The sequence below is a fragment of the Leguminivora glycinivorella genome, chromosome Z, assembly GCF_023078275.1.
Source record: "Leguminivora glycinivorella isolate SPB_JAAS2020 chromosome Z, LegGlyc_1.1, whole genome shotgun sequence".
NCBI lineage: Eukaryota > Metazoa > Arthropoda > Insecta > Lepidoptera > Tortricidae > Leguminivora > Leguminivora glycinivorella.
The window spans coordinates 45,039,633-45,053,214 of NC_062998.1; the positions used below are offsets into that span (position 1 = coordinate 45,039,633).

At 35.6% G+C, this 13,582-nt stretch overlaps 1 protein-coding gene across 4 annotated transcripts in view; it reads right to left on the reverse strand.

The window, feature by feature from the left end:
• LOC125241305 (forkhead box protein L2-like) overlaps window positions 1-13,582 on the reverse strand; it is a 91,400-nt gene that overhangs the window by 33,520 nt on the left and 44,298 nt on the right. For all 4 annotated transcript variants that reach the window (XM_048149712.1, XM_048149713.1, XM_048149715.1 and 1 more), the window contains one exon: window positions 2,049-2,160. In XM_048149712.1, the coding sequence (XP_048005669.1) occupies window positions 2,049-2,160 (112 nt within the window). The remainder of the gene's footprint in view (window positions 1-2,048; window positions 2,161-13,582) is intronic.

The following is a 13,582-nucleotide window of genomic DNA, read 5'->3' on the forward strand; positions in this document are numbered from 1 at the left end:
TTTCCATTTTTCCTTTAATTTAAAATTATGTTAATAGCAAATTATATAGTTTTACTAAAAAATCTATTTTTAATTTGATATGAACTCGTGTGGTGACGTTTAATAAAAAAAATACTTCGTTGGGTTAGTATCGAGTAAAGAGGTGGTTTAAGGATATGTACAATAAGTTCGATAACAGACGTGAGCGAATTAAAATTAATGCAAGTTAACTACTTACTTTCGGAAGAACTCCACAATCCTGACAAAATCAAATTAAATTATTATCGCATCAAAATCTTTAATAGTCTGCAATGCTTATTTACGATCTTTACGGATTTGATTGATATAGGTGCCGTACAAGGCAAACGCATGTCGTAAGTGACTTTCTCGCGGAATGCCCCATTATTGCCCAATTCACATAAATATACCAAATATTATTTGTTTGCGAACCGTGACCGAATATAATATAACCAAGAACAATAAAACCGAGCGTACATTTTGTATAGGATTTCAATACAAAACGTAGGTAGGTACCTGGCCCCGTAGCCGAATGGCATTTCTCCGACGCCAAACGAAAACGAAACATAGTCCGGCTCTGTCGCGCCAATACGCAAGAGCGATAGGGATAGATATCTACTATCGTTTCGTTTCGTGAGCGTTTCGTGAGCGTTTCGTGAGCGTTTGTGCCATTCGGCTAGGCACCCTGTGCTCATTGCACCCAAGGCAATAGAAACCGTTCTTAAAAATAATATTACCAAAGAGGCAAATTTGTGCTTAAAATTAGGCGTTTGTAAGCCATTTTCAAGCAGAAGTTGAGCACTCGCGCGAAGTCAGCAACGTATAATTTACGATCTGAAGCCGTATTGTTCATTGACGGCGTTCTCGGGTTGATTGGCGATATTAAAACTGTCAACCGGCCCGTGCCGGAAACTCATTGATAGATTTAATCGCATGCACTAAAATAACGCACACGGCATTTGATTCGAGTAAATTGCAAAGTCATTAATGCCGTCCGGTCGACGCACTAAAAACCCGTTGCTATTTTCAGGGAGCCCAGATCCTTGAAAATCAAATTAAAATGTGATTTACGTCACTTCGCCCAGGTCTATTATTGGTGGCAAAGACGACTTGACATACATAGATGGGTAGCCAAAGTTATGTGCATCATCTTCAAATCCAACCCACTTACTAGGCTCACTTCCAATGACTACTTACTAATAATACTATACACTGAAGTTCTCTCTTAAGACTCATTAAGTTCTGATTTTTTGTCATAACAAAAAAGCTACTGCTCCTAAACGACCCTATTTTTTTTAATTCCAGTACATATTTAGTAGTACATAGCACAGCGAAACTTAAAAATTATGTTAGGTAGAATTTTCGTACTAAATAGCTATTTAATTATAATAAATACACTTAAAAACGACATGGTGTGGTGATTGGCGGCGTGTGCACTGTGCATCCGTACCCACCGCGCAACGCAAACAAAGGTGAGTTCCAGCACTGAGCCAGTGCACATTTGGGCTGTCGTGGAGACATAAACAGTTAAAGTAACATACTTACCAAAAGTTACTACTTAAACTCACCAATAAAATAAAAGTAGCGTAAGTATGTTTTCACATTATCCGATCCGATATCGGATATCGGAAGGATTTCAGTGGAAAAAATCCAATATGGCGCCTGTAATGTATGGGATATCGGTCCGACATCCAATATTTATTTATTTATTTTATTTATTTCAAAAATAGTGATACAGCATGACCGTATTAAATACTAAATCATTGCAAAACTAAAAACTAAAAACAAGTACAAAACATTTTTATCAATATCAGATCGGATAATGTGAAAACGCATTAAGTGCCCAGTCCACGACACGGTCTACATTGACACAGGCCATGATCACTGACCTGGGTGATGGACGCTCGTCTTCGGGCTTGAGGAGCTCGTATGATGACAGAGGTGATGATCAACCTGGGTGACGAAGCTCCACCGAGCAGAGTGTGGACTCGGCGCCAAGGTTTAGGACGGCTCGTCTTTGGGCTTGAAGAGCTCGTGTGATGATCACTAACCTGGGTGATGAAGTTCCACCGAGCAGAGGGTGGAGCTCGGCGCCAGGGTGTACGACGGCTCGTCTTTGGGCTTGAGTAGCTCGTGTGACGACACTGCCTGCACCGTCAGCTCCTGAAGTAAACACACTAGTTTAGTCTATAAGCTCATCAAATACGACCGAAAGTGGTTTTTATTAAATGCTACATGACGTTTTGATTTTGATATAGGTACAAAGAAAGATAAGATTTAAAATTTTAATCTATGTAGATATCAAATGCATCAAATGAAGACGGCAACTCAACACTTTTAATAGTTATTTGTTATACAAGGGGGCAAAGTTGTATTTTAACGCCGAGTGTGGAATTTAAAAACGAGCAAGTGAAAGGATTCTATAGTTGAACTACGAGCGAAGCGAGTGGTTCGAGAATAGAATCCTGAACTTGCGAGTTTTTCAACACACGAGAAGTAAAATACATTTGCACCCGAGTGTAACACAAAACTTTTCGCCTCACTATAGCGAGGAAACTACAACGCAAAAAAATGCGTTTATCACTGCTTCCAGTAGTTCCACAGGTGGTAAATCATCTGTTTTAGTAGATTCACCTACTTTTATCAATTTTAAAGCAGTTAATTTGATTATATTCAAGGTCAAATTACTTTACCCACTAGTGGATAAAATGCGTTTTTACCCGCTGGTATTAAAGGACAAAACACGTGTTTCCGAGCTAGTGAGGGGAAAAAGCTTTTATTTTTAAATTGAATTGAACGGTATTAAAATTTATAAGTAAACTTATTACCAAGCTGCAATATCTCGTAAATGTACGTTTTATATCGCCGGAAGAAATATTTTGTATTTAAAATCGTCAGTATTATTACTCCATTAATCTACCGTACCTACCTATTCGGTTTCTTCCCAGAAATCCAGTGTGAAATGAAATTGGAGGTCGATATTTGAACTGTGTATTGACTAATTAAAAAAATGTAAATATAAAATGAAAAATATAGCTAACTAGCATTGGATACCTAGCCAAAATCACAATCGCTTACGCTTTGTTGCATAATTATCGTATCTAGATAGTCTCGATATCGCTCTTGTGTAATGGTGCGACAGAGTTAGATTTCGTTTCGATCGCCACTTAGCGTCAACGATTGTCACATTTGTCACTTCAGCTGGGCTAGTTTCAATTATTGTATACGGATATGACTGCAGGTTAATAACAACACGGAGGGGATGCTGAAATATATTGTGAACCGAACCGAACTAGAACGCACTTAAACTTAATATCTTACAATATAAAGCATAATTTTAGAAAACTTTAGATTGAAAAAGCCTGTCTTATCGTTATGAACAGTTATTGATTTTTAGTTATATTTCCCATAAAAGTAAAGCCTGACCAGAAATATATGAGTATTGTCAGGAGGGCGCTGTTATTCTGATGTATGGGGTGACAGTTCAGTTTAGCATGAAGAAAATAGTTCTTAATGATATTCCGCAACATGGCGCGTAGTCATATATTTTTAGTCAGGCTTTAGTTAACTAGATACATTACGAAAACTACACACAACATTAGCGTTACAACATTAGTGGAAAAAAATATATAAACAATATCGTAAGACAATATAACATTATAAGTAGATAGGTACCCATTTTCAGCACAGCTATTTTCTATAATGATTCGTTTCAATTATCGTGAAAGCCATACAATTTGCTATTTGTAACGCCACCGCAATATACCAAATAGGCTTAAATTTCTAAATATCACCCGTAAAAACAACTACTAAAGTAAAACAGTAATGAAATTAGCATCTATCGAACGAGCACGCGTCAGCCATATTTTTCTGAGGTGCAATGGGAGGAAACGAGTAAAAGCCTATTAAGTACTTAAGGATTTCAAAAGATACCAAAAAAAAGGGTACAAAATAACGACATTTAGGTTGATAACTTATAAATACCTATAAAATTTAATTTCACCCGTAAAAACAACTACTAAAGTAAAACTCCAGTAATGAAATTAGCATCTATCGAACGAGCACGCGTCAGCCATATTTTTCTGATGTTAATATTAAATCGAATCCCCGTGACATGGCCAATAAATATCGTGAGTCTATTTTTAAGCCGTGCTTTCTACTATGCTGAATGAACGAGTCCACCCTCGTTCGTAATGTGTAATTCTGAGTGGCTGTTACGCCATGGTGCAGGTGCAAGTTTTGGGAGGAAGCGAGCATGCATAAAATTACGTTGTAATTATTTCTCTAGTAGTTTCAACGACTGTCGCTGACATAACCATACAAACAGAATATAAAATATAGTTACTTATATGGTGTTGGATTAAGTGTTGTTCGTTATACGAGGTCTGTTCCGAAAGTTTATAGCTGCTACGGTTGTATTCATGCGATTTGTATTTTTCTTATACTGTTTTGAGGGATTTTTCATTATTGACTAAGGTGGTGTAGATTTGGGTTTAGAAAAAGATTAGTTTATTTTTTATATTTATTTAACTAGAACGCGTCGACGCCTAACCAACGCGAACATTTATGATCAATTCTTCACTCTTTCGTACTGTAATTTAACATTAATGTTCATTGCAAAAGTTATTGTATTTATAGGTGGTACTAATTGAGAATCACTACTGTTTATTTACGTATAATTGCGCTTGATTACGTAAATATAATAGACTTAGTGGAGGGTGACAAATGAGCCATGTTCTAAAACCATGAATATCAGATATTTTATAAATAAGTACATCAAATAAACCCTACGTGAAGTAATACATGTATGGAAAATAGCAGAAAGACACAATTGATCAATCCCGGGGGGAACCAAGTATGTTATATAACTAGGTATTTGGAAACCAAATTCGATAACTTATAGAAAAAAAATCTATTTTTTTCTAAAACGTCAAAAATTCTGTACAAAACAAGTTTTGGTAAAAAAATATAATAAATTAATTATTCACACTAGTCTCAATTTCTTTTGGATATGATCTGTATTGAAATATCCCACAGAATAGTATAACATTTATTCAAATCACATTCGGCTAACAACTTTCGGGACAACCCTCGTACATCATGATTTCGAAAAGGAATACCACTACTAGGTCTTATAGGATAATCTCTTCAATGACAAAAATAGTGAATGAAAATATGAAATAAACTAAGAGCCCAGAGCCGCCAGACTTTCCTAATTTTCTCAATAGTTTAATGTCTGCATATTGCTTAGTTCAGCCCGTCGGCCATTTTTTTGTTATAAGTTTTTTTTTAAACACTAACTTTCCTTTAATTCTCAATGCTGATTTTTATATGTGCAATAAAAGAGACTGTAATGATAATCATCATTTCCTGACCATTTCCGCCGACCGTAATTTTTACCAGACGATTAAAAGTCTCTCTAACTTACCCTAATTTCTCAAGCTGTGGCCGGCAGAAATAGTTAGGAAATGGTGATTATCAATTCCTAACAGTTAAAATTTTTCTAACACATTTTAATTTGTTGGAAATAATTCTAGCTACTTTTAAATCTGAAGGACTTGAAAACTGCATAGTGTAATAAATAAGCCGCTGAGCGCTATCCCCTCGTACCGAAGAGTTAGCTTTTTGACAGTGTCAGCTATATCCAAACTGATTTGTTCGCAGCAGCTGCGCGAGCGCACCTATTAACCGCTGATACATGTTTGTCAGCCGGCTATTAGCGAGAAAGAGATAAAAATCCAAAATCACCCATAAAAGAGTGAGATCGATCCATTTCTTCAATTCACGACCGATATTTATTTTACTGCAGTGTGACACATGAGAAAAATTCTCGTAACGAAAATTGGAATCGGAGCATATAAACGCGACATTTTTGCTGGCAGGTCATTTCTCTTATACTGTATAGAGATACATTGGTCAAGAAATGTTGCATTTTTATGACATAAGTACTATATTTTTATTTACCTAAACAAAAATATTGTCTTTGAAACCTTACACATTTTTTGCCTTTAATTATTTATTAAATATTTTCTAGAGCTATCAATATCAAATAAAAGATAAACATACCTGCATTGCGGATGTATCTGTCTTTCCTTTATAGCTTAGCAGAAACAATATAATTAAGACATTTATTACGTGTCGCTGCTCAGAAAAAATATGTTCTTGGCGGCGTATCAACCTCAATTATTTGTCAACACAGCATTAGTTTATCAACATTTCATAATGTGGTGATTTCTTACCGCTCTGCTTCACGGCGGTAACGTTAATTGGCTCCCATAAATATCTTTATAACAAAACACATGCCAAATAACGAAGCGTAACAATAACAACAAGTACCATGGATTCCGGGGTGATGGACAGCACGTTAAAATCCAGATAGAGTAATTTGTTAGTGGATAAAAAATAAATATTTCCAGATACAAGAAAAAGTCCTCGACATAGTGACGAAGACGCTACGGATCGCGGGTGGATTAAACGAAAATAGCTCCGTAATTAATGGGCATTTCGAAGCCCACAGTCTCCAAACGAACGCATTTCGAGAATACCAACACATGATAATAAAATTATCGAATATAATACTTTGGAAATTATTTTCAGTCCGTGTAAATAACTTGCCCGGGCAAGATTTATATGGCAAGGCGGCGACTGATTCGGTGAATAATTTATTGTTTTAGGTCAAAAAATTATGACTAAGTTCACATGCTAATATATTTATAGATATAGAATCTACTTGATTTCTGGTCTAAATCTTGAAGCTTCAAAACGGCCTAACAGTTCTCCATCCATTGGAGCACCGGATCTTATTATAAAAACTCTAATAAGTATATTCTATTGATATTTTCAGTTCATCCGTCAATATATTCGTGTGAAGCGCCAGCTTAAGTGAATTATCTGCTATAAGTTTAGGATCATAGTTTATGGGTACGAATGAATGCAGTGGTTGACTAACGAATCTCTTTAAAAGACAGTTCGTCGTCGTTTAATTATGTTGTGACAGATGTGCACGCCGCAGCAGCGGCAGCGCGCGGCATCTTTCAAATTATCGTTTCTATATTTCGATATTAGTACTACCTATAAATCCACATAATGTAATATAACAGCATAATGAACAATGAGTAATATAATTATATAACAACTTAAAAATGTTTACAAATAAAAATTGCTCCCCGATCATCCTCGAAAGTGATGGTGCCCAGTGGGCTAGCAGCGTTGTATTTTTGAATGACCAAGCTTAATCGTTGGCCAAAGTGTTCCGACTCCAAAAGGTGCAAATATATACCCGTCACTAAGAGTATTGGCACCTTTGGATTGCTTCCGCTGTTGCAGCCGCAGCTTTAGCATTTGAATAGGTACGGAGATGGGACGATGCCAGCATGTCAACGCATGTAGCACCAGCGACCTCCCCAGCCTCCAAGAAATGAGCGTCTTGTCGCTTGCCGTGGCCACATGCGACAACGTTCAGTTTTAAGATAGCCGGCACACTGGTGGAAGCAAATGTGGTACGTAATCTAAGTAGTCCTCAACTGTGCGTTTCTCCAGAAACTTCCTGCCCCGCACAGCTAAACTGTGGAATGAATTGTCGCCTGCGGTATTTCCGGACCGATACGACCTTCAAATCTTCAAGAAAAGAGCGTACACCCATCTTAAAGGCCGGCAACGCACCTCCAACACCTCTGGTGTTTCGGGTGTCCATGGGCGGCGGTGATCGCTTAGGCGACCTGTCTGCTCGTTTGCCTCCTATCCCATAAAAAAAAGTAATGTATGACGTAGTACAGGGTGGTGTGGCGGGAGATGCGGCCAGCGCTCCTTTGACAGGAGACGCCATTGTGGCCCAGCACATTAACGCTGGCACCGCAACGATACGGCTAGAGTGTGACTGTGGGTGTGGTTTTATTCAGAGCCCTGACAGTGGCGCCGATACTGCACGTAGGCGAGCTGGATCTGATGGATTTTCAGCATTATCAATAAAAATAAAGATAGTATAGTTATTTGTTAGTGAGAGTCAAAGTGGTTGCAGTTTGTTTAACGACGGCAGTTGCAGTTTCAACATTTTTTACAGATTTGTAGTAAAGTGTACCGTCCCTTATTGTCCCAAGTATGAGGCATAGATCGGTTGCCCTAAGCAGAAATCAAGTATCTGGGTTTTGTCAAATTTTACAGTAGAGCGAAAAAACAATTTATTTTTATCTTTCCTGATTACCTAAGTATATGCTTATTAATTAATTAGCCTTTAAAACAGCCGAACTTTATTATATCATTAATAGTGTAGGTAGGTACTATAATATTTTTTTCAAAATTATTAGCACAATCATATTAAAATACAAAAACAGGTTTCTGCGTAGAATGCGATACCTAAGAAAATTTTAAAGCTTGAACTGTTTTCATTTAGCTTTGATAGGCTTGTTATTTGTAACTGTATCTAAAACAAAAACTACAGAACGGATTTTCATGCGGTTTTCACCAATGAATAGAATGATTCGTGGGAAAGGTTTCGAAGATCTTGTTTGGATTGGTTGAAATATGACAATTTTTGCTAATCAAGTCGGACAAAATTCTGCTGGCTGAGAGCTTTAATCGAAAACGCTGCCCAAACTGTTTGAGCTATATCAAAACAATGTATGGCGAAATTGTGCTCATAGACATACAAAAAAGTCCGTAATAGCATAAGTCTATCTTTTAAGGATAAATTACTATAACCATTTTTATGATAGCCCCGTACGCAGCCGGGGCGGGCCGCTAGTATATGTATACTGTATACATTGTAGATAGATGACTTTAATATAGTGTATGTCATGCTTGTGTAAATTAGGTTTTAATATAAATGCAATATTGGAGTAATCCACGGAAAAGAAGCTCTGGTTCTGTTTGAATGCAAGTTTTTTCTGTCACGAAGAGTTCAAAAATACTCATTAAACTTAATATTACTTACGTTGTAGGAGACTATTTAAATAATAATAAAAAAACCGGCCAAGAGCGTGTCGGGCCACGCTCAGTGTAGGGTTCCGTAGTTTTCCGTATTTTTCTCAAAAACTACTGAACCTATCAAGTTCAAAATAATTTTCCTAGAAAGTCCTTATAAAGTTCTACTTTTGTGATTTTTTTCATAGTTTTTAAACATATGGTTCAAAAGTTAGAGGGGGGGGACGCACTTTTTTTTCCTTTAGGAGCGATTATTTCCGAAAATATTAATATTATCAAAAAACGATTTTAGTAAACCCTTATTCATTTTTGAATACCTATCTAACAATATATCACACGTTGGGGTTGGAATGAAAAAAAATATCAGCCCCCACTTTACATGTAGGGGGGGTACCCTAATAAAACATTTTTTTCAATTTTTTATCTTTGCACTTTGTTGGCGTGATTGATATACATATTGGTACCAAATTTCAGCTTTCTAGTGCTAACGGTTACTAAGATTATCCGCGGACGGACGGACGGACGGACAGACAGACATGGCGAAACTATAAGGGTTCCTAGTTGACTACGGAACCCTAAAATCCACGAAAGCGATTTCCCGTGGAAAGCACAATATTAATTAAGTACAGTAGCTAGGTGCCTAGATACTCGAAGACAGAAAAAAAAATGAAAGTTATATAAAAAATAATTATGTAAGTATGTTCGTTATATGTATTTTTATATTTTGTATAAAAGAAGTTACATATTAAATAAGACAAGTTCCTCGTGCTTTTACTGTTTAGGTACATCTGGTTGTTTTTAATACTAAGACAACTTCTACCCGAAACCCAAATGAATATACAACGTGTTTCCGGTATCACTCAAAACCTCAGACACCCCAACTGATTTTTATTTTTTTAAACTCATCTAGAGTATACATCTTTTAATCTAATGGTTACTTTTTTTTAAATTAAATTTTTAATTTTCTGTACAGCTCTACTTGACTTCTAGCTCTACACTCAACAAAATAATTGCTAACTACCATCATAAACCATAAGACTATTTATTTGTGTACGTTACTGCAACGACATAAGGTTTACCAATAGACAGCTAAGATGTCACTGTAAGACACTTTAAAGCTTTGTCACAGTAAACTTCAAATTGGACAGGTAATCGCAGTAAGCAAATTTAAACCCAATATTCAAAATGACAAGGTTGTAATTAGGTATGAATTCAATTTGTTATGACTTATGATAAACATTAAGATTAAACTGACAAACAACGTCAAACTCGTAGCGGAAAAAATAATCGTCCAAATAACCAGCTAGTATTAATACCCCTAAATACTGAAAAAGGTAAACAACCTCTAGCAATGCGATATACACAATGTTGCATTACGAGTACAATAGAATAGGCACGTAAAAATAACTAATAATACTAATTTAAATATAAATATTACCCCTATCAAGATATAGCTCAATCGATTCTACTCTCGATTCTGAACAAACTGTTTTCAGGTTTTTAGTGTTAAGTGAAACACGGTGTATGTAACAAAATGATAATTTCTACGCCGAAGTCAAGTAACTTCGCAATCAATATTAATAGTTCTACGCTGAAGTCAAGTAACTTCGCAATAAATATCAATATTTCTACGCTGAAGTCAAGTAACTTAGCCATCTAATATGAATTGCAAGTATCTTTCGCAAGATACTCGATTTCAAGATAGAAATAGGGTACATACTTGACTTTAGCGTAGTACCCCGTTAAAAAAAGATACTAGAATTTTTTAAAGTTCTGTATTTTGAAAAATATACGTTATAAAAATTAAAAAATAAATATTGAAAGATGTATTTTGAAAAAATGAATCGAATGATGTAAAAAACCATTTTTTGGAAAATTTTGAGATACTTGATTTCTGCGTAGGGCAGCCGAGATACTTTATATACATATTATTTAACAATGAATAACAAGCTGAAATAATAAACAGAAAAAGGTGCATATCAGACTTACATTTTAAACACTTTAACAATATCAGCCAAATGTGTCGAGTCTGTCGACACACGAGACTATATGAGACTCGCTGATTCAGGACATGAGTTCTAGACAACATTTTAAGCGTGTCATATTTAGACAGAGGTTCCGGCCAGAAAGATGACTTCTCCGAAGTATTACGTATTTACAAATTACCTTGTTACAATGTTTGTAGGTACCTAGAGGTACATAGGTACAGTTGTCATTTTTACAACGTCGGTGGCAAGACTAGCAAGGAACATGGCCTGCGAACTTGCATGTGGATTATGGAGGTTACATTATATTCAATTCAGCCAACCGATCAAATGTCGAAATGTATTCTCCCTGATTTGTAAGCATAGAAGTAGGATGACCAGAACAGTAAAATATCGAAAATGAGACCAAAACTGGAACAATTTATTAATTCATTGGAAATTTCATTCATAAATAAACGGTGAGTTAATATTCGCTATTACCTACTGCCCATTTCAAAGTGGACTTATAAATTTATCCATTTCATATTCATGTTAATTTATTTATTATTAAAATTACAAGTTTTACATGTCAAAAATCTATGATTATGAAAGGGTAAAATCAATGGTAGAGAAAATGGAAATTTAATAGGTACATACATATAAGTATGCATTCGAACTGAATTTGATATTCTGTATATAATAGACTATGAACCAACCCACGAGATACACTGTAGTTCATCTCAATTTACACAGTTGTTTTAGTTAGTACACGACGGTCAACACTAGTAATAAAATAAAAAGTTATACGAACGCCAACTAACAAAAAAATACGTAGTACCAACCGATAAAAAAAGCATTACACAGTATCGCATCGCATTTCTAGTTATAGCACCAAATCATATTGTCACTAACTGTAATAATTTATACACGGTATAACCAAATAATTTTAACAGCGTATTCCTCATCATATTAGAAGAGTAAACTGCCATGCCTACTTTCAGAGTTATAAGCATTTAAAAAAATAACTATTACTTATTCCATTAACAAACTTCTCAACATTAATAAAACGCTGTTTTGATGCCGTTATCGAAAATAATCTAACTATTCTCGTTGATAGATGTCAAAAAGTAACTAGTAAGTATCTCATTAAAAAAAAAATCTTTAGAAAAAATATAAGTCTTTATTTTAAGTGCCAGTTTTAGGAATAACATTATTTTTTATGTGAATATACATTTTATCTTTATTTTGCCCTCAGAAATTCGTAGTTAAAATCTTTCGGTTTCCTCATGTTACATCGTGTATACTCGTAATAAGTATTTAGACTTTACAGTAATGAACTTTACAGTATTGTGACACCTGTTTCGGTGTTTTGTTTATGTATGAAATCAAATGTAGTAAATTAAAGACCTGCTTCATAGTTTATTTATGATGACTAATTTACTTAGATTTAGGCCCTACTTTTTAGGAGCCGATTCGTGTAGGTAGCTAACAAACAATCGAAAAATGTACCTATTAACTTTTGAGATTTGTATTCACTTCCAAATAATTATAAATTTCTAGGTAAGTATCTATCGTAGCCAACAAAACCAAACATTAAAGTTGTACATAATTCAATCGGTTCGTGAAATAAGCCCATTGTGTACCCAAACGAATTACCATCTCCACCGTCCGTAGCCTCCGATCTTATTCCTTCGCGACCGTTTTATGAAGCGTGCAACAAGGTGCAACAGGTTACATTAAAGTTGTACGTAATAAAATTGTAAGGGTTGTGCTACACTGCCGGTTAGCTCGATTCCTGACGCTGACTCACGGCTGCGCGTACATATATTCGATTAATGAACTGACTTTACAACCGTCCCGTCCCGTGGTAGTCGTCGACAGTGTTAAATTCGAGTGCATACAATTGTGTAATAAAAATAATGGAGACCAGTTTATTGTCGAATTCGATAAGTAGCATGTATACAGACTATGGGTTAGATTATCCTAGTCGCCTAACACTCCATACAAAGAAAATAATGTTTTGCGTCAAAATATGCTTTTATACTTTTTAAGGTTACCTACCTCAAAATGGAAAAACGAAACCCTATTTTTCATTATTACCTACATGATCTCGAATACTAATACTTTTATACTCTGTCATTATCTGTCTACATCTAACTGTTATTACGAATGTCTTGGCTAAGCCTTTAGGCAACATGAGTGTGAAGATGAACATTTCGGGGACATTTTAGTCCGCCACTACGATATACAATCGAGGGTATAAATACAGCCCTATTCCTTCACCAAGCCAAGGCGTTTATAAAAATAATAGTACATTACATCAGAGGCCAGGAAAATGAGGATTTCCGGCCAAGTGGGTATACGGCCGGATAGGGATACGAGGCCGGGAATCCGTTTTCACGCCGAGGCATGTATAGTGCTTTTCTCAAACATACAATGAAATAAATAAAAAATGCTCTAAAGGACAATATTTTATAAAAAAAAGTTACTTTGCAGGCCTAGGCCTAAAAAATAATATGAAATCCCTTTACAGTCCTCTCGAGTTGTTGCGCCCAAAAAGCGATACTTCCCAGCCCATTTTAAGGAACGTAAAGACAATATTTCATTGCATGTTTGAGAAAAAAGCATTTACTTATAGTAGACCTTATTTGGAAAAAGGAGAGTAGTAAGAATTGAGGGCCTAGAGTATTTTTTTTAGTTTT